Source organism: Lepidochelys olivacea (genome assembly GCF_965140295.1).
Source record: "Lepidochelys olivacea isolate rLepOli2 genome assembly, chromosome: 2".
NCBI classification, from domain to species: Eukaryota; Metazoa; Chordata; order Testudines; family Cheloniidae; genus Lepidochelys; species Lepidochelys olivacea.
In genome coordinates, this window is record NC_140412.1 from 72,969,676 (window position 1) to 72,989,178 (window position 19,503).

At 39.6% G+C, this 19,503-nt stretch overlaps 1 protein-coding gene across 1 annotated transcript in view; it reads right to left on the reverse strand.

Moving 5' to 3' along the window:
- SNTG1 (syntrophin gamma 1) overlaps positions 1 to 19,503 on the reverse strand; it is a 516,894-nt gene that overhangs the window by 134,164 nt on the left and 363,227 nt on the right. The window contains exon 11 of the mRNA XM_084622009.1: positions 14,015 to 14,144. Coding sequence (XP_084478135.1) covers positions 14,015 to 14,144 — 130 coding nt within the window. The remainder of the gene's footprint in view (positions 1 to 14,014; positions 14,145 to 19,503) is intronic.

The window sequence follows — 19,503 nt, forward strand, 5'->3', positions numbered from 1 at the left end:
TCCGTTTCCAATATTCTTGCTTTCTATCATTTGAAGCTTTGTCCTTTGATGATAAATGTATTCTTGTTTTCCCTATAAGTATATCTAAATGCTGTGTGTCTAGTGATGATCCTGACTTGAACCCTGTAAACTGGTGTGTACTATTTTTTGGGGAGTCATGAATCTGAGAATTCTATGAGCGTTCAATGGAACAGGGTTTGGGAACTCGAGAGTGACGCACAGAGGACTCAGTGGTGTGTGGCTGTTCCCTATCCAGAGAGAGCCAGGACTGTGGAGGTGTTGCCAGAGGCTGGTGGAGTCAGGGAGCTCATTCACAGCGAGAACAGACAAGACTTCCTCAGGCTAAGAGCAGATGGTAGCAAGGTGCCTCACAACCCTGGGTATCTGTGTGAAGTGTCATATTTTCCTTGCCTTGCAGGTGATGGGCATTCAGCTCCATTACAGACATGCATCCCTTTTTACTGGGTTTTCTAATTTTCTGTTTGCCAGAAAACTAGGTTAAAAAGCTGGATAAAATTTAAAAAAAATTGTATTAATAACATTTTATGAACCAAAATATTGTTCACTATCTCAGTTTCTCAGAGCTAATATGTGCTACATATACACTTCAGAATTTTTTTTTTTAAATTCTGTAATATAAGTAAACCTGAACCACAATCCTAGCAAATTTTGGATTGATTTGGAATCTTACCCTGAATCCAGATTCGCCTTTTTAATCTGATCTCATATCTGGTTAAATAGAAAATAAATACTTTTGAGAGAAGACAAAACTCATCTTAGGTTGCAATAGAAATAGAGGCTGCATTTACAACTGGAGGTAGAGGTCTGATTCTCAGTTTGGGTAGACTTATTTGTGCTAGCTCTCATTGAGCAAGCATGCTAAGAATAGTGCAGTAGCCCTGACAGCATGCTGGGGCAAGTGGAATCCCGGGCAAGCCACTCTGAGTATGAATGCATAGGGTTCAGGCAAGTTTGCACACAAAATATAGGAAAAAGCGGATAAACCATGCTGCCAGTCTTTTCAGCCAATGCTAGCATGGCTATTTACATGCCAGCTTGATGAGAGCTACTGTGAGTATGTCTACACAGGCTGGGAACCACACCCCTAGCTTCCAGGGTAGAAGCAGCCATTGAGAGAATATTCCACTAAGTACACAGGGTGTCATGGTAACAAGGCTACTAGGACCTCTGTCTCCTTTTTCATCTCTCTGAGTGCACCCCCCTCAGGTATTAGGCCACATAATCAATGGATCACGGTAATACCAGAGTACAAAATATACAGAAATGTTTGAGTAGGTCATGCTGTTGGGGGCGTGTAAAAAGGCGAAAAAAGAATGTAAAGAGCAACTAGTAAAAGACACAAAAATTAGCAGCAGGGGTGTTGGGTTTTTTTAAGTATATCAGAAGCAGGGAGCCTGCCAACCAATCAGTAGGGCCACTGGATGATCAAGGTGCTAAAAAAGCACTCAAGACAGACAAGACTCTTGCAGAGAAGCTAAATGAATTCTTTGCGTTGGTCTTCACATCCTCTTCAGTGAGGGAGATTCTCATACCTGAGCAACTCATTTTGGGTGACAAATCTGAAGAGTTGTTTTAGACTGAGGTGCCAATAGAGGAGGTTTTGGAATAAATTGATAAATTAAACAGTAATATGTCACCAAGAGCAGATGGTGTGCACCCAGGAATTCTGAAGGAATTGGCTGCTGTTATTGCAAAGCCATTGGCCATTATCTCTGAAAACTTGTGGTGACTGGGGGAGGTCCGAGATGATTAGAAAAAGGCAAATATGGTGCCAATCTTTAAAAAAGGGAAGAAGGAGAACCTGGGGAACTACAGACCAGTGAGCCTCACCTGAGTCCCTGGAAAAATCATGGAGCAGGTCCTCAAGGAAACCATTTTGAAGCACTTGGAGGAGAGGAAGGTGATCAGGAACAGTCAACATGGATTCACCAAGGGCAAGTCATTCCTGACCAATCTGATTGCCTTCTATGATGAGATAACTGGCTCTGTGGATATGGGGAATTCAGTGGACGTGATACATCTTGACTTTAGCAAAGCTTTTGATATGGTCTCCCACAGTATTCTTGCCAGCAAGTTAAAAAAGGTATGGATTGGATGAATGGACTATAAGGTGGATAGAAACCTGGCTAGATTGTCGGGCACAATGGGTAGTGATCAATGGCTTGATGTCTAGTTGGCAGCTGGTATCAAGCACAGTGCCCCAGGGGTCAGTCCTGGGGCTGGTTTTGTTCAATAACTTTGTTAATGATCTAGATGATGGGATAGATTGCACCTTCAGCAAATTCATGGATGACACTAAGCTAAGGGGAGAGGTAGATATGCTGGAGGGTAGGGATAGGGTCCAGAGTGACCTAGACAAATTGGAGGATTCTGATGAGGTTCAACAAGGACAAGTGCAGAGTCCTGCACTTAGGAAAGAAGAATCCCATGCACCGCTACAGGCTGGGGACCGACTGGCTAAACTGCAGTTCTGCAGAAAAAGGACCTGGGGATTACAGTGGATAAGAAGCTGGATATGAGTCAGCAGTGTGCCCTTGTTGTCAAGAAGACTAACAGCATATTGGGCTGCATTAGTAAAAGCACTGCCAGTGGACTGAGGGAAGCGATTATTCCCTTCTATTCGGCACTGTGTCCAGTTTTGGGCCTCCCACTACAGAAAGGATGTGGACAAATGGAAGAGAGTCCAGCATAGGGTAACAAAAATTATCAGTGGGCTGGAGCACATAACTTACAAGGAGAGGCTGAGGGAACTGGTCTTGTTTAGTCTGCAGAAGAGAAGAGTGAGAGGGGATTTGATAGCAACCTTCAACTACCTGAAGGGGGTTTCCAAAATGGATGGAGCTCAGCTGTTCTCAGTGGTGGCAGATGACAGAATAAGGAGCAGTGGTCTCAAGTTGCAGTGGGGGAGGTCTAGGTTGAATATTAGGAAACACTATTTAACTAAGAGAGTGGAGAAGCACTGGAATGGGTTATCTGGGACGTGGGGGGGGGGGGAAATCTCCATCCTTAGAGGTTTTTAAGGCCTGGCTTGACAAAGCCCTGGCTGGGATGATTTAGTTGGTGTTGGTACTAAGTTGAGCAGGGGGTTGGACTAGATGACCTACTGAGGTCTCTTCCAACCCTAAACTTCTATGATTCTATGAACAGCTTCCATAAGAGGAGAGATTAAAAAGACTGGGACCGTTCAGCTTAGACAAGAGAGAACTAAGAAGGACAGAAGGTATGATAGAGGTCTATAAAATCATGAATGGTGTAGAGAAAGTGAAAGGGAAAGTATTATTTATCCCTTCACATAATACAAGAACCAGGGGTCACCCAATTAAATTAATAGGCAACAGATTTAAAAGAAACAAATGGAAGTACTTCTTCACACAACACACAGTCAACCTGTGGAACCCATTGCCAGGGCATGTTGTGAAGGTCAAAAGTATAACTGAGTTCAAAAAAGAATGAGATGGAAGCCTAGGAACTCTTGAGACCCAGCCTGGTGTCAGTTTTCCTTCCACACATCTCTCCCCTCACCCCCAGCCTATCCTACCCCATCAGGAAAACGAAATCTCTTTTCTCAAAGCCCCTTCCTGAGCCCAACTGACATATTGCCAAGTGGCTTTTGTTACAGGGCCTAGGCATGAAGTCTTCCATTTGCCTTCTGCTGCTTTCTGCCAGTGGGCCAGTCAGGACATCTAGGAAAATGCCCCTGTAATTGTTCCATTGTTTGACAGTTAGACTTGTTCACAGTCTTAATGGCTTACCATTACAAGTCTCCCAAGTGTGGGAGTGTGCTAAAATTGTCTGCACAATCTCTGAAATCCTATATATACACACCATATTTTAGATTTAGATACAGATTCATCACTGGGCACCCCTGTATTTGTCACACAGGGCCAAGCCCTCATCTGGAGAAAGTCAGTGTATCCCTACAGAAGCCAGTGGAGCTATGCAGCCAGCTGAAGACCTGACCCATAATGTCTCAGATTATGTTTATCCTAGGTACAGTAACAGAGTTAGTTGGGTATAACAGTTCTCACATAACTAAAATAAACATATTTGTAATAAATCATTAAATTCTAAAACCCAGCCTCACAAACACATATGTAGTCCCATTGAGTTTGTGTTGGCATGGCAATCATTACAAAGGAACTGTGAGCAGGTTGCCTCTATGGTACCCCTTTATAGCACATCAAGATTCCTCCCAAGGTGTCAAGGTTCCTCCCTCACTCTGAACGCTAGGGTATAGATATGGGGACCTGCATGAAAACCTCCTAAGCTTATCTTTACCAGCTTAGGTCAAAAACTTCCCGAAGGTACAAAGTATTTCACCCGTTGTCCTTGGATTGGCCGCTACCACCACCAAACAAATACTGGTTACTGGGGAAGAGCTGTTTGGAAACGTCTTTCCCCCCAAAATACTTCCCAAAACCTTGCACCCCACTTCCTGGACAAGGTTTGGTAAAAAGCCTCACCAATTTGCCTAGGTGACTACAGACCCAGACCCTTGGATCTTAAGAACAATGAACAATCCTCCCAACACTTGCACCCCCCCCCTTTCCTGGGAAATGTTGGATAAAAAGCCTCACCAATTTGCATAGGTGACCACAGACCCAAACCCTTGGATCTGAGAACAATGAAAAAGCATTCAGTTTTCTTACAAGAAGACTTTTAATAGAAACAGGAGTAAATAGAAGTAAAGAAATCCCCTCTGTAAAATCAGGATGGTAGATACCTTACAGGGTAATTAGATTCAAAACATAGAGAATCCCTCTAGGCAAAACCTTAAGTTACAAAAAAGATACACAGACAGAAATAGTTATTCTGTTCAGCACAGTTCTTTTCTCAGCCATTTAAAGAAATCATAATCTAACACATACCTAGCGAGATTACTTACTAAAAGTTCTAAGACTCCATTCCTGGTCTATCCCCGGCAAAAGCAGCATATAGACAGACAGAGACCCTTTGTTTCTCTCCCTCCTCCCAACTTTTGAAAGTATCTTGTCTCCTCATTGGTCATTTTGGTCAGGTGCCAGCGAGGTTACCTTTAGCTTCTTAACCCTTTACAGGTGAGAGGAGTTTTCCTCTGGCCAGGAGGGATTTTAAAGGGGTTTACCCTTCCCTTTATATTTATGACACAAGGTTTATTGGTTGACCCTGTTTTGTGTTGTAGTGTTTTTTTGTTCTGGATTTTTTTCTGGACCTTAACACCCCAAAATGGGTAGGACTGAAGTGTGCATTGGTCTTTTCAGGGCTTGTCTCCAAACAGTCCATACTTCTCTTGATCCCTCCAGGTCTGGCTCTCCTTTCTAGCAGTGGCTCCTCTGGCTGACAAGCTGGCTCAGTGTCTGACCTACAACCAGGCTTCTCTCTCACCAAGAGAAGGAGAGTTCTGCTCTCCTTCCTGGTCAGCCCTGAACTGGTGTAGTCCTCTCCTTTTAACCCCCCTCTCCATGCCTGACATTTGCTGCAGGTATTGTGGGGCAGAGCCAGCTGGCTCCACAGGCTCTTCTTAACCCTCTCATTGCCAGTGTGGGGCTTATCCGCCCCTGTCATAATTATAAAGGGAAGGGTAACCACCTTTCTGTATACAGAACTATAAAATCCCTCCTGGCCAGAGGCAAAACCCTTTCACCTGCAAAGGGTTAAGAAGCTAAGATAACCTAGCTGGAACCTGACCAAAATGACCAGTGAGGAGACAAGATACTTTCAAAGCTGGAGTGGGAGGAAAACAAAGGGTTCTCTCTGTCTGTGTGATGCTTTTTCCAGGACCAGAGAAGGAATGCAGGTCAGAACTCCTGTAAAAAGTCAGTAAGCAATCTAGTTATATGTGAGTTAGATTCTGTTTTGTTTAAATGGCTGATAAAATAAATTGTGCTGAATGGAATATATATTCCTGTTTTTGTATCTTTTTGTAACTTAAGGTTACAATGACCAATGAGGAGACAAGATACTTCCAAAGCTGGAAGGAGGGGGGGGGGGACAAAGGGTCTGTCTGTCTGTGTGATGCTTTTGCTGGGAACAGAACAGGAATGTTTAAATGGCTGGTAAATAAGCTGTGCTGAATGGAATGTATATTCCTGTTCTTTGTGTCTTTTTGTAACTTAAGCTTTTGCCTAGAGGGATTCTCTATGTTTTGAATCTGATTACACTGTAAGGTATTTACCATCCTGATTTTACGGAGGTGATTCTTTTACTTTTTCTTTAATTAAAATTATTCTTTTAAGATCCTGATTGCTTTTTCATTGTTCTTAAGATCCAAGGGTTTGGGTCTGGGTTCACCAAAGCAAATTGGTGAGGATTTTTATCAAGCCTTCCCCAGGAAAGGGGGTATAGGGTTTCAGGGGCATCTTTTGGGGGGAAGACGTCTCCAAGTGGGCTCTTTCCCTGTTCTTTGTTTAACACGCTTGGTGGTGGCAGCGTAGGATTCAAGGACAAGGCAAAGTTTGTACCTTGAGGAAGTTTTTAATCTAAGCTGGTAAAAATAAGCTTAGGGGGTCTCCACATCTGTACCCTAGAGTTCAGAGTGGGGAAGGAACTTTGACAGCCCCATCATAGGAAGTTTTTGTAAATCTGCAAATATTAGCGGGACATGCTGACATGAGTAACTATTCAATAGCTCTTTATAGATTGGACCCTTTATAGATTAAATGCAGTTTATCACTTCCAGCTCTGTGTTGTCTAAAATTAGTTTTAGTGATTGGGCAGATATCCAGCTGTTGTAAATTGGTCTAACTCCAGTGAAACAGAATTATGTCGATATGCACCAGCTGAGAATCTGCCCATTGTGCCCATCTGACAATAATAATAAGCCACCACAGCACCTGAATTTCTAGACCGATGGTGGGTATCTATAGCCCGTGTGTAGTAGGTGACCAAGCAAAGAGTACTTTCAACTCCAAGAAGTCTAATAATAGCCTACTAATGATTCATACCCTGATGTGGCTTATTGCTACATTTCTCATTAATTTATCCTTTAAAAAATCTTTTTTTTTTCTAAAATTGTTAGTGAGGAGAAGGATGAGACTTCCAATGTATCTATCACTAGGAGATATATTTCCTGGAGGAATAAGAGAAAAGAGGGACTAAAAGTCATTTAACTTCTATGTAGTCAGTTTCCCTACCTGAAAAAAATAGGTATAATCTGATTTGTCTTGAGACCTACATATGAAGAGTGCTACATAACAACTAGGCATTTTTGTTATTCTCTCTCCGTCTAGTCCTAGAAGCCTGGATACTATATCAACAGCAGTTAGTGATTCAGTCACCTTCAACACTGTCTATTACAAGAAACTCAATTTGGAGTACCAAACAGTTCCCAATACAACTGAAACTGGGGTGAGTGTCTAGAAGTCAGAGTAGCAGCCGTGTTAGTCTGTATTCGCAAAAAAAGAAAAGGAGTACTAGTAGCACCTTAGAGACTAACCAATTTATTTGAGCATAAGCTTTCGTGAGCTACAGCTCACTCCATCGGATGCATCCGATGGAGTGAGCTGTAGCTCACGAAAGCTTATGCTCAAATAAATTGGTTAGTCTCTAAGGTGCCACTAGTACTCCTTTTCTTTTTGTCTAGAAGTCCCCACTCTACTGTTGAAAGGTCAATTTGACCATTTGGCAGGAAAGAGTAATTTAAAATTATCACTTTCCCCCCTCTCTTCACTCCCTCTCTGTAAAATCCCAGCTGCCTTTCCTCATTCCCTCCCAGGCTGGTACTAACATTTTTGTCCCTCTCCCCATTAACTCTCCCTTTAGTATTTAATATAATGAGTTTAGAGATTATGGTTTTGTTTTTCAGTGATAAGGTCCCAGCTCTGCTCCACTGGGGGTTGCTGTGTGGGAAGAGCATTATCTAAAAGGACTTAGCAACCAATCAGAATATGCATTTGGACTATCAGTAACTGCAGACAAACTTTAATTCAACTTAGACAATGGAGGGAAAATAGCCTTACCGCTATACTTCAAATCCCACATAGGGGCCAAAGAAAAAGTATTCTCACTTTTTTCTTTTTAGCTCAATGTGCACATAATACTACCATTTATCATTTGACTACATACTAGCGAAGGAGCAGCTATTCCTACCTCTGAACCAGCACAATTGAAATAACACTCACAAAACAAACACAAAAGGTATTCCCTCTGCATCAGTGTAATGCAGCTGGTTTGGCAATGGAATGTATTTTTTTTTAAAGCTTACAACATTCTAGAGGTAGATTATGGCTCTACTGTTTGAAGATATATTTAATAAAACCCAAGGCTTTTTCAGTTTATCCTCTCTACGGATGTGTTTTGCTCTCATACTGCTTGTAGTTTGGGGCTGTAGTAATATATGGAAGCATGAATGATAATATTTTACATCAGGTGACACTGTAATAGCTGTGAGACTAATAAGTAACATTACTGCAGAGTGGTTCTTTCCTTTTAGTTCATAATAAAAACGGACATATTGTGAAAAAATAATTTGAACATTTAGGGGCAAATGAAAAGCATACTATCTGCGAACTCTGGTAAAAATGGGGCTTCATGAGCTGCCTGAATGCCTACAGTGACTAAATCAAAGCTGTATTCCAAATCCAAGACCTGTCATCTTGCACTGTCACTGTGATTAGAACACATAACAACTGCAGTACTCATGAAAGCACTTGGACCTACTGCGAGTTCGCATTAATCCCAGACAATGTTAAAGCTAGTTTACAGTGTTATGGATGCAGAAGCATAGCCACTTACATTTCATTTTCTGAAGCTGTTCCCTGGCACCACCATTGTGAGAAGCACACTCTTCCCACTTGGTAGTATTATTTGCCCAAATTAAAGGGCTTCTGGGTAAGCTAGTGAAACATACTGTAATTTTATCAAGAAATTTTTGAATTTCATGCCTTTGCTCTGCGGCTGCACATAATGTAAATCTGGATCAACCAGTCAGAACTACATCCCAAATGGTGTAAATTACACCATAGTTCAAAGCAAATTACAGAAAATGTAAGTGAATACCTAACAAATAAAAGCAAACCATAGGAACACATCAATGACACAAAAACATGAGTCTTCAAATGGCAGATTGAGCATGACCCAGCATTTACAAGAAGTGGAAGAACAGGAGGAGGAGGAGGAGCTGATTAAAATAATTTTGAGTGTTTTGCATGCATGAAAACTTTCAGTCAGGTCATCGTGTCTCAAGAAACTATGAAAACAAAAGTGTACATCCAATCTTTGTACTGCGAGTGTGTTCAATTTTGAGCTCTCAGATGAGGTAAATGTTTCCAGAAGGAACATAACAGGAATGGGCAAACAGTATGGGAAAGAGGGCCTTCAGGATCTTCTTCCCATTACAGACAGGGTGATGGGAAAGAGGTCGCAAGGTCTTTGGAGTCACAAAGATGTATGTCGTTTGGGGGACAGCTGGAAACACTTTAAACTAAATAGAGCCTGTTTTACATGAAATGTGCAGACTTTTTGCCTTGGTAGAAAATGCCAGATAACAAGTTTAGGATCATTCAGTACATAACATTTCTCCCACTTCCAGACCGGCCACATTCATCTTTAGGTTTCCATTTCTTCCTTACAGGCTGTCAACTAGAACTGGTTGAAAACTTTTCTAGAAAGCATTTTTTTCACTGAAACCAAAATGTTTTGTGGAAATATATATGTTTCCTGACACACTTTTTGTCAGGATTTTCCCAAGTCCAGGATGGATTCTGGGTGTAGGGGGAGCAGAGGAGGCCAGAGGAAGGAGAAAGACCCACAGAATAGACAATAACCTATTGGTTAGGAAGCTCACCTAGGCTGTGGGAGAGCCAGGTTCAAGTCCCTGCTCTGCCTGATTCAGATACATCTGGGAGGCAGGAAAGTATTACTATACCTAGGGCTGCCAGTTGTGGTTGGAGGTTTCATAACATTACGTAATCTTTAATTAAAGATTACTCTTTAATTCCTGGAGACTCCAGGACAATCCTGGAGGGTTGGCTGCCCTAACTATACCCAATTTACAAAAGAAGAATGGAGGTAAAGAGATGAGGTCGCTGAGTCAGGAAAGCACTTAAGCTTGTGTTTAACTTCAAGAACATGCTCAAGTCCCATTGAATTCAATTGAATTTTAAACACAGGCAAATAACTTGCCAAAGGTCACTCAGGATCTGCTGAATCCTAGTCCAGTGCCTTAACCACAAGGCCATTCTTCCTCTGCAGGGCAGTATGGCTGTGACATAGTAATTTCACAGATATGTGACATCTTGTAAGATTTACCTGGAAAGTGTGCAATATCACCGTTTTTACCCATTGAATAAACTGAGATACTGTAGTAAATCTCACAAGATCTTATACACGTTTCTGTCGTACATTTACAATTACTTTTTGTCACCACTTTATCTCTTGGATGACGTACGCAGGTTTAGCTGTCTTTCTGGAGTTAATGTTTGACAAAATATTTTATCGTAAAGTACTAGCTCTAAGGTAACAGTCATAAGCAAAACTATTACTTTGCTGAAGAGTTTCAAGGAAATGATGAAAGGGGAAAGGAAAGACATGGCAGAGATACTATCACACTATGTAGAAATATTTCACAGAAAGAGGAACGGGCAAGAGTGACAAATGGACACAGAGGATAACCCACCAAACATACTGTTCAGCCCTACTCTAGGCAGATACCTGATGCACTGTATTTACCTGTAACAAAGATTAAAAGCTTCTGTCTTTTTTTTGTGGTTGCAGCACTCATATAGCTCATTGTGCCACAGAATTATTTTGAACTGAGCTGAGCTTGATAATGATCTTTGTTGAAATTCTGTCCCCATTGAAGTCATTCAGAATTCTGAAATGATTGAATCCCTCGAGAATATACTGTACTGATGATTGAGGCCCTGGCAAGTGGTGGACACAAAAGGTCCTCATAAAGAGCATGACCCCTGAGTCAGTCCCTTGGCTCCTTACAGCACAGTTCCCTTAAAAGCCAAGGTGCTATTTGCTGCCACCTTCACACAACTACACAACTTCCCCTCCACAGGAGTAGATATTCAGCAGAAGTAAATGAGCAGAAGTTAACATTTCTTTGAGCAGAACTACTCAAACAGCACAGGGCAACCAAGAACCAGGTGAGGAGTATAACTGGGTGAAATTTTTCAGTCAAAAATCCAGTTCTAGAGCAACTAAAGCTATTCACAAATTCGCGTCAAATTAGGCAGATAGTTTCAGCTGAATAAAAAAAATAAGGAAAACAATTTCAAAAATATTGAAACAGTTTCAATTTTAAAAAGCAATCAAAATGACATTTGAAACATCATTCAATGCCAATTATTTTTTTTCCATTTCTTGCTGAAAGAAAAAACAAAATTCAGCTTTGGTTCAACAACTTGGGGTTTTTTTGGATTTTTTTAGTTCTGCTACTAAATGAAAATATCAATTGCTTGCTCAGCTATAGTTCTGAAGAAACTTGTGGCTCACACCCCACTTGCTGAGAACAGCAAAATCTCCTGTTGGAAAGTCCCAGTGGGAACCTGGGTAAAGGAAGGAAGGATCAGCTTGCTTGTTCCTCATGCTCCTGCTACTTCCAGCTTTACATTCACCCTCCTGCCCAGCATCCAAACTGGCAGCTTCCCATCCTCCTTCCACCCACACAGGTCTCAGTTAGAAGAGACCAGAGGGCTGCTTCCAGGTGTTTTGGAGCCGCAGATCACTGCTTCTGACATCTCCAAACTAAGCATTGTGCAAGCAGGGAGGAGAGGGGAAAGCCTTATCCTCCCCCATGCAAAGGTTTATGGGATTTGAGTCACCAAATGGTCTTTCTGCCATTTTGTGGGTCATAAATTAAAAGTTCTCCAGCTGAGTTCTATTGGCTGAGAAAAGTATTAACTTCTGCCAGACCATTATTCTACAGCATGCTACACTGACCCGCTGTTCCTTACCTGTACCCAAACACTAACCAACAGAGCTTCAGCCACGCACAGTTTCTATGGAAGAGGCTGTCAGGAGTTATTAAGACTTTTCTGACCCTTATTACTTACATTTGCTCAGTGCTGTGCCTCAAAGTAAAGGGTAAATACATTGACACAACCACTAGGAGTAAGTATGAATGTAATTCAAACCAAAAAATCAGCAGAGTAAATATCTATTTGTTTGTCTTCTCGTTTATAGGAAGGCCTGTAACCTTTTTGTCATTTGTAGCCTTGCATGTCAAGTTAGAATAGAATCAGTTGTGACCGCAACTAAATGTCTTATCTTTCTCAGGCAAAAACATCGTTAACAGCAACAGTATGTGAATGTCAATATCCATTCTGTATGGAGATGAATCAGAAGAACCTCTCATCTCATCTGATCCTTGTGCAGAGCAATGCAGTTACTTTCCTCATATCTGTGTCTCCAAATGATCGTATGTTCACACATCGCTGTATGATGTCAACTGTAATTCTTACTGATAATTGATATTTTTTAAAGAACAGTATGACCGCATTATAAATAACAGAGTCCTTATCACTTCCCATGAGTTCAGCCTGGCCATGGGCAGGCTGGACTTCAAGATATACATATAGACAATTATTACGCAGAGGGATTATAAACCCTGACAGACCCTCAATTAAAGCCATTCCACTGTGAGCCGCGGTGCTAAAACAACATCCTAAGATTTGCACAATAAAGGAATAATTATCCATTTACCTCTTACTGTAGAGTGTTGCCTACATTTGTTCCGAGTGTTTTATGGAATCTACTGTGGAATTATATACTGTGCTCATTTTAAAATATTGAAATAAGACTTGTCATGTAACCACAATGTTTTAGCAAAATGAAGTTACTTTAGGTAGCTGTGATTACAGCATAATCAGAGCCATTTAAAGCGATGCCAGATGGTTGTGTGCAACAACGCATTATTATGAGAAAACAAATGCTCTATTGTAAATAGCAAAAATAGTTTACAGTATGATCTAAAGTTCGTAACAGAAAGAAAGAGCATCCTCATTTGTCAGGATCCTGGTGAGACTAGCAGTCTTATGCAGCAACAACATTACAGGGATGAATAAATAGCCAAGAAATTTGGCTTGTATCGCATGGAAGCTTACAGATGGTGGATGAATTCATGTCTATCATGTTTTTTCCAATGCACTGACTTTTACATATTGCTGCCAGCTGGAACATAGTTTTGCAACTAGAATATAAATCACCTTCAATGTGTTCCCAGCATTTGAAATAAAAACAAATTTTGAAGCAGGTAGGGGAAGGTAATTCAGATGGAAGGAAATCTTATGGGACCTAAATTAAAACCCAATGGGCTGAATTGTTCATTGGTGAGTTACATGGCTTATAATATGGATAAGTTTAGCCCCATGTGTATTTGCCCCCCTTGAGTAAAGAAAAACATACAATGCAAAAGTTGATACACAAATGCTATCTAATCTAACAAATACCCTGCCATTTTATCAGTAAGGTAGTTTGGAAAAGCTTTTGCATTAAATGTATCCTCAGTAGAATATGAAACATCTCTCACATAAGAATAAACCATGAATAAAGTAAAGAGCATGAAGCACAAATGCATTATTAATGTTATGTGTTGATATGATGGAAGCATCCAGAGGCCTGGATCAGGACACCTGTGTGTTAGGATGATGTGCAAACACAAAGGTAGGCATGATCCCTGCTCTAATGGACTTACAAGGAAAAATGTATTTCTGTTTTTCAAAATGTATAAAAATAACATTTACTTTTTACTTGCAGACATGCATAACCAAGTCACCTGATCTTCCTAAATTTCAAGCTCTGTTTCTCTAAATCTCGTAGGTACTACTAAAAAGCAAATAATCCTGATAGTGAAGAAGTGGACAGTATAGCTGGGGAGAAAATCATTTCCCTTTCAAAGAGTTTTCAAAAAGTCTGATTTTATGATAGACTGAGCTGACTTCCCTGAGGAAATCTCAAGCATTGTTTATGAACAGATAATTCTATGCTTAAACCTATAAGACATTTTACAATAGCGATGGTCAAATATGATTTGGAAATCCACTGAACCACTTTGATCTATACTTACATTGTGCTTTGTGAGGTTGGAAATGTTAGTTGCTATTGCTTGTAGCCAGTCCATACAGTCTTCAGCAGAGAGAGACTGAATTATTCCACTGCAAACTCCATCCACAGCAATTATTTGGAATGCATTTTGCCTATAGACATTTCATAACAGATCAGGTCAGCAGAAAAAGTCATCTGTTCTAACATATCATCTTAACACCACATGTAGAAAAGCTTTTCTTTCAACCACAATGGTCCACTGCTGAACTCTCATCTTAGTTATCTCATTTTATATATATCTAACTTTAATTAAAATGAATATAATAACAGGTCAATCGAGATTATATTTAACTTTTATAGATGGCAGAGCTACAAAGATAAGAATGGTTGCTTGGAAATCTTGACCAACATTTTCAAACCTGACTATTTAAAGTTAAATTCCTAAATCTGTATTTAAGCAGTTGATTTAAGTTCTTAATATGGATTTAGAAGCCTAACTTTAGACACCCAGGTTTGAAAGTGTTGGCCCTTAGACTGAATGATCGCTCAGTTCTGGGAAATTTTATGATGCCTCTACATCAGTTATAGAACAATGTTTTCCCCTCAAAATTCCAGTTCATAGAGTCTCCTCAAAATACTTACCTGAATAGCCTCAGAAGCTAAATAAATGAGAATATCTGGTGCATTTTTAAAAACAATTCAATATTTATACAACTGTATTTGGGATTATTTGGAAGTTTAACAACTGTTATATGAAGTGAAAAAGTAAAAGTGTAAGAAATTCATTATCAAACATTGAAAGCAAGGTTTCCTGAAATGTCATATAATAAAAATTTCATCCCTAAAAGTTTTGATTTTAAAGCCATTCTTTAAATGAAGTTAGCTTAGTGTCTAAATTGTTCTATGCTGGTTCCTATAAGTGATAGAGTTTTTGTTTTAAAATTATCCTGTTCTAAACTACTTATGAAAGGATTGGAGAATTCAAAATTGATCCACAATGATTTTTTTCATATTACCTTTCTGCAATATTTGAGCATAAACTAAATACAATGGAAGTCTATGAGATACTCATTGACATAAGTGACAGGTTTCAGAGTAACAGCCGTGTTAGTCTGTATTCTCAACAAGAAAAGGAGGACTTGTGGCACCTTAGAGACTAACCAATTTATTTGAGCATAAGCTTTCGTGAGCTACAGTTCACTTCATCGGATGCAACCGATGTAGCTCACGAAAGCTTATGCTCAAATAAATTGGTTAGTCTCTAAGGTGCCACAAGTCCTCCTTTTTATTGACATAAGTGGAAGCCTTCCAAGTAGCCTAATCTGGCCAGTTATATAATGTGTTGTCATGCATTACAGACTGATTTACTGCAGTTGAATGCCAGGCAATTACAAAGCAAGAAAGAACATTTGTATACTAAGTACAAAGGGACTTAATTTCTTCAGTAAAGAGCCTTTCTGGAATGCAGCCTATAGGAGGCTCCTGGGTCTCTGGTTTAACAGCCACCGAGGCCGAGCCTCATTTCATCTCCCAGAACAAGAAATTGCAAAGCACATGGAGACTATTGCATCCCAAACTTGGCATTCTGTGAGAACTCCATCCTTCAGCACTAAATTCATAGTTCAAAATTAGGCATGTGTCAGTCAGGTACTGTGAGAGTAGCTCATCCACAATCAGTCATCCTTAAGAGGAAGATTGGGTCTCACGTAATGAAATCAGTTGCTGACATCATAAAATATTTTGTAAAGATTCTTTCTACTTCTTAAAACTGCATTATAGTTCTGTGGAATGTCCAGCTGCTGTATATCTAGTACACGAGGGTTCTTTGTTTTAGTGAGTTAGTAACTCCCATATTCAGGGTGACTGTTGCCTTCATCCACATCTAAGAGCAGAGCCAGTCAAAGACATGCCTGTTTTCCCTTTAAATGCCCCAATCATAACCTCAAAGGCATGGAGTCTTTCTGAACCATCCAGAAAAAAAAAAGGATAGCAGTTCCTTGAAGGTTCTCTCCTCTTCCATTTAGGTTGGAAAAGGTGGGGATTAGGGTAAACTACTGGCTCCTGTGCATCCAGGGGAGTGTATATAAGCCCTGTTCCTCCAGCCTGAGCCCCCTTCCCATGATTGGATTGTTCTGGTCAAAGACACATCTGTTTTCCCTGTAAATACCCCTTGTGAAAGTCAGGCCCTTACTTCACATAAACTCAACAGAGACCATGTTCAGGAAAACAGACTGATTCTCTGTTTAGAGCAGAAAATGTTTTCTTCAGGACTCCTGGCAAGCAGACAGTCCGAGTCCCTTCTTAGCAAGGTGAAAATAGAATTTTCCTATTTCTTCTTTGCAAGGAGGGAAAAGGCAAAGGATTTTTCATCCAACAGAGTCAAAGAGAAGTTCTGTCTCTCTTTTAGGCATGGAAAAAATAATCGGAAATTCCTTCTTGACAAGGGGAAAAAGTCCCTTTTCAGCATGATATTGGGATACACACACTCACTCACAAACACATGCATACACACGCATAAAAAGGTTGACCACCTGGTTTCAGGGAAGCCAGTTCTGACCCCTTTCTTATCATCAGGGAGTAAATGCAGCTTTTCCTAAGCCAAAAACCCCCCCAAAAACAAAAACAAAAAAACCCAAGGCCTTCTACTGGCTGAAGCTTAATGAGCATCAGATAAAGGACTCTCCTCCAGGCCTGGGGATGTTGAGATGATAACAATCTCTTCTTTAACCCCAGTGAAAAGTTGGAATCCCTTTGCTGTTCATATACATGATCACGTAGACACAAATAAATCAAACTCAGGGTTTGTGATATATAGAAGAAAAAACCTGATTTGAAATACCCTTTGGTTTGCACCATGTTTTTCTATTCTATGGTACAGAAAATATTTAAGAACATTGGTTCTGTCTGCCAGTTGATTTCTTGCTGAATTAGTTGCCTGAGTAGAATTTGAGTTCCTGGGCTTCTGCAGCATGAAATTCATGGAAGGTTTTAAATCAATAAGTCAAAAAGCATAAATCTGGCAGCATGTGGCTTTATTTTAAGGTTAAAGTATTAGTATGTTGCAAATGTTGCTCTTTGATTAGCTTATACTTTAATCCATGTTATCAAGGCTGTGTGCAAGAATTTGGGTAATCATAAATGTGAGCATGTGTATGAAACAGAATATTTCTGTACAATAACATTTTTAAAAGGTGGTGTAAAAAAACCAAACAATTGAAAGCATATCAAAGTCTTTTTGAACACTGTCCTGAATTAACCTTCAAATTACTAGAAGGTTCCTCTCCAATACTGTGCATAAAGTGGTCCATTACAAGTAGATAAGTGATGATGATGATGATAATGAATACAATAATGATACTTAGTTAATACTTATATATCATTCTATATTTTCAAAACACAAATATGAACTAATTGAGACATAAAAAGGCATCATGTAATACAATTTGTTTAGTGAAAACAGGCTTTTAATTACTAATTAAATAATGTGCAATGAATCTATTTTTACTCAATATTGTTTTCAATATCCTCTCATTAATATTGCTTTCAATAGCTTCAGTGTTTTCAATCATCATTATGAATTTATCTGCATTCTTCTGATAACACTTTTGAGACACTATTGTATTCCAGAGTAATTTTCAGTAATCAGAAGGGCCAGAATCTGGCTTACCCAACACAACTAAAAGTTGTTTTTAAACAATTGTCCACCAAAACATAATTTTTTCTCATTGCCAGCTCAACTTTCTTCCATATAAATTGTGTTGGGTTAATTGTTCATGTTACATAGTTAATTGTTCATATTACATAGTTAATATAGGCGGATACAGGAGATTGTGCAATTATTCTAGGATGAAAACACATAACATTATTTTACTTTGACCTAGACATACTCATAAATTTCTTTTCTGGAAATCATGGGCTGGATTTAAATCTCAGATATATGGTTACTTTCTTAAAAGAAACTGCTATACCTAAGTATGAACTCCATAAGTCTATGCATGTTAGAACCAAAACAAATAGAATATAATTGTATTTTGTCAGTGTTCAAAATTAAACTTTAAGGCCCCAGATCCAACAACTAGTTACATGCGTGCTTAACTTTAACCATGTGAGTAGTCCTCACTGAAGTCAATTGCTTAGCCCTGGTCTACCTTGGGAGGGGAGGGGATCGATCTAAGTTACACAACTTCAGCGGTGAGTCAACTGCTGCCGGTCCCCCATCGACTCTGCCTGCGCCTCTCGTGGCGCTGGAGTACAGGAGTCGACGGAAGAGTGCTCAGGGGTCAATTTATTGTGTCTACGTTAGATGCGATAAATCGATCCCTGCTGGATCCATCACTGCCCACCGATCCAGCGGGTAGTGAAGACCATACCTTAAGTTGAGTTTACAGCAAAACAGTGTTCAAATTTGACCGAAGTAATGACATGCCTTCCATTTCCCCAGAGAAGTTTCCTGTCCCCATTTTATTCCCATTTTTAAAATTCTCTCTTTCTCTCTCAACATCCATCACTACCTAGTAATGAGTAGTCAGGGTATGATGTAGTCCTCATTCTTCCTACACCAAGCCAAAGAACAGTAAATGAAGCTGATGTCAGGAACAGAGGAGGTGAAATCAAACAGTTGGGTCAACTGAAACTGTTGGCAAATTCAGTTAAAATTTGGCAAATTGTTTCAGCCAAAAGCAAGCAAAAAAGGAAAAAAGAAAAAGCAATGGGGAAAAAATTTCCAAGAGAGTCAAAACATTTTGACATTTCAAAACAACACATTTCGATTTTTCATTTTGAAATGATGTTTTGTTTAAAAATGTGCCTACATTTAACACAAAATAAATAAATAAAAAATAAAACCACCTGAAAACACAGGAAAATATTTTGTTTGACCCAAAACAACCTTTTTTTTCACATTTTTTTGGTTTAGCCAATGAACCAAAAAAAATATTTTTGCTCAGTTCTAGTCAGGAATACCAGCCAATCATGAAATCTACATGGTAACTGATTTGTTACTTTTTCCATCAGAGTTTTGTATTTTAATTCCTGTGATTCCTAAATGCTTAAGAACAATTTTGTCTTAGTTGGTTGGAGGCACAGGTGGCAGACTGAAGTATGGACATGTACTGGGCAAGTGTGCATGTACACAGCTGCCTCTTAGTTACTTGAGTAAAACTCATACTGACACCTATTAGAAAATGTCTATTGCTGTATGTTGCTGGCAGAATTGAAAGCAATGATATCTAGGTGTTCAGACCATTAAAATGATGAGCTTATTAAGCTTGCTTTATAAGATTCCTGAACAAAAATCAACTTGAATGCAAAATATTTGGGAAGATTTTCAAGTATAACTATTATTTTTTTAACTTCCTTGCTGATGTCTATTAAAATTGGCTTGAGAGCCATGATCAACAGTAGAATGATTATTAAACTAAACCGAGACAAGTAGTCAGAGGACTGAACAATCAAGCAGCTCTATGGCCCATGACTATGGGGAAATCTATATTTATCTTTTCAACTGAAGTG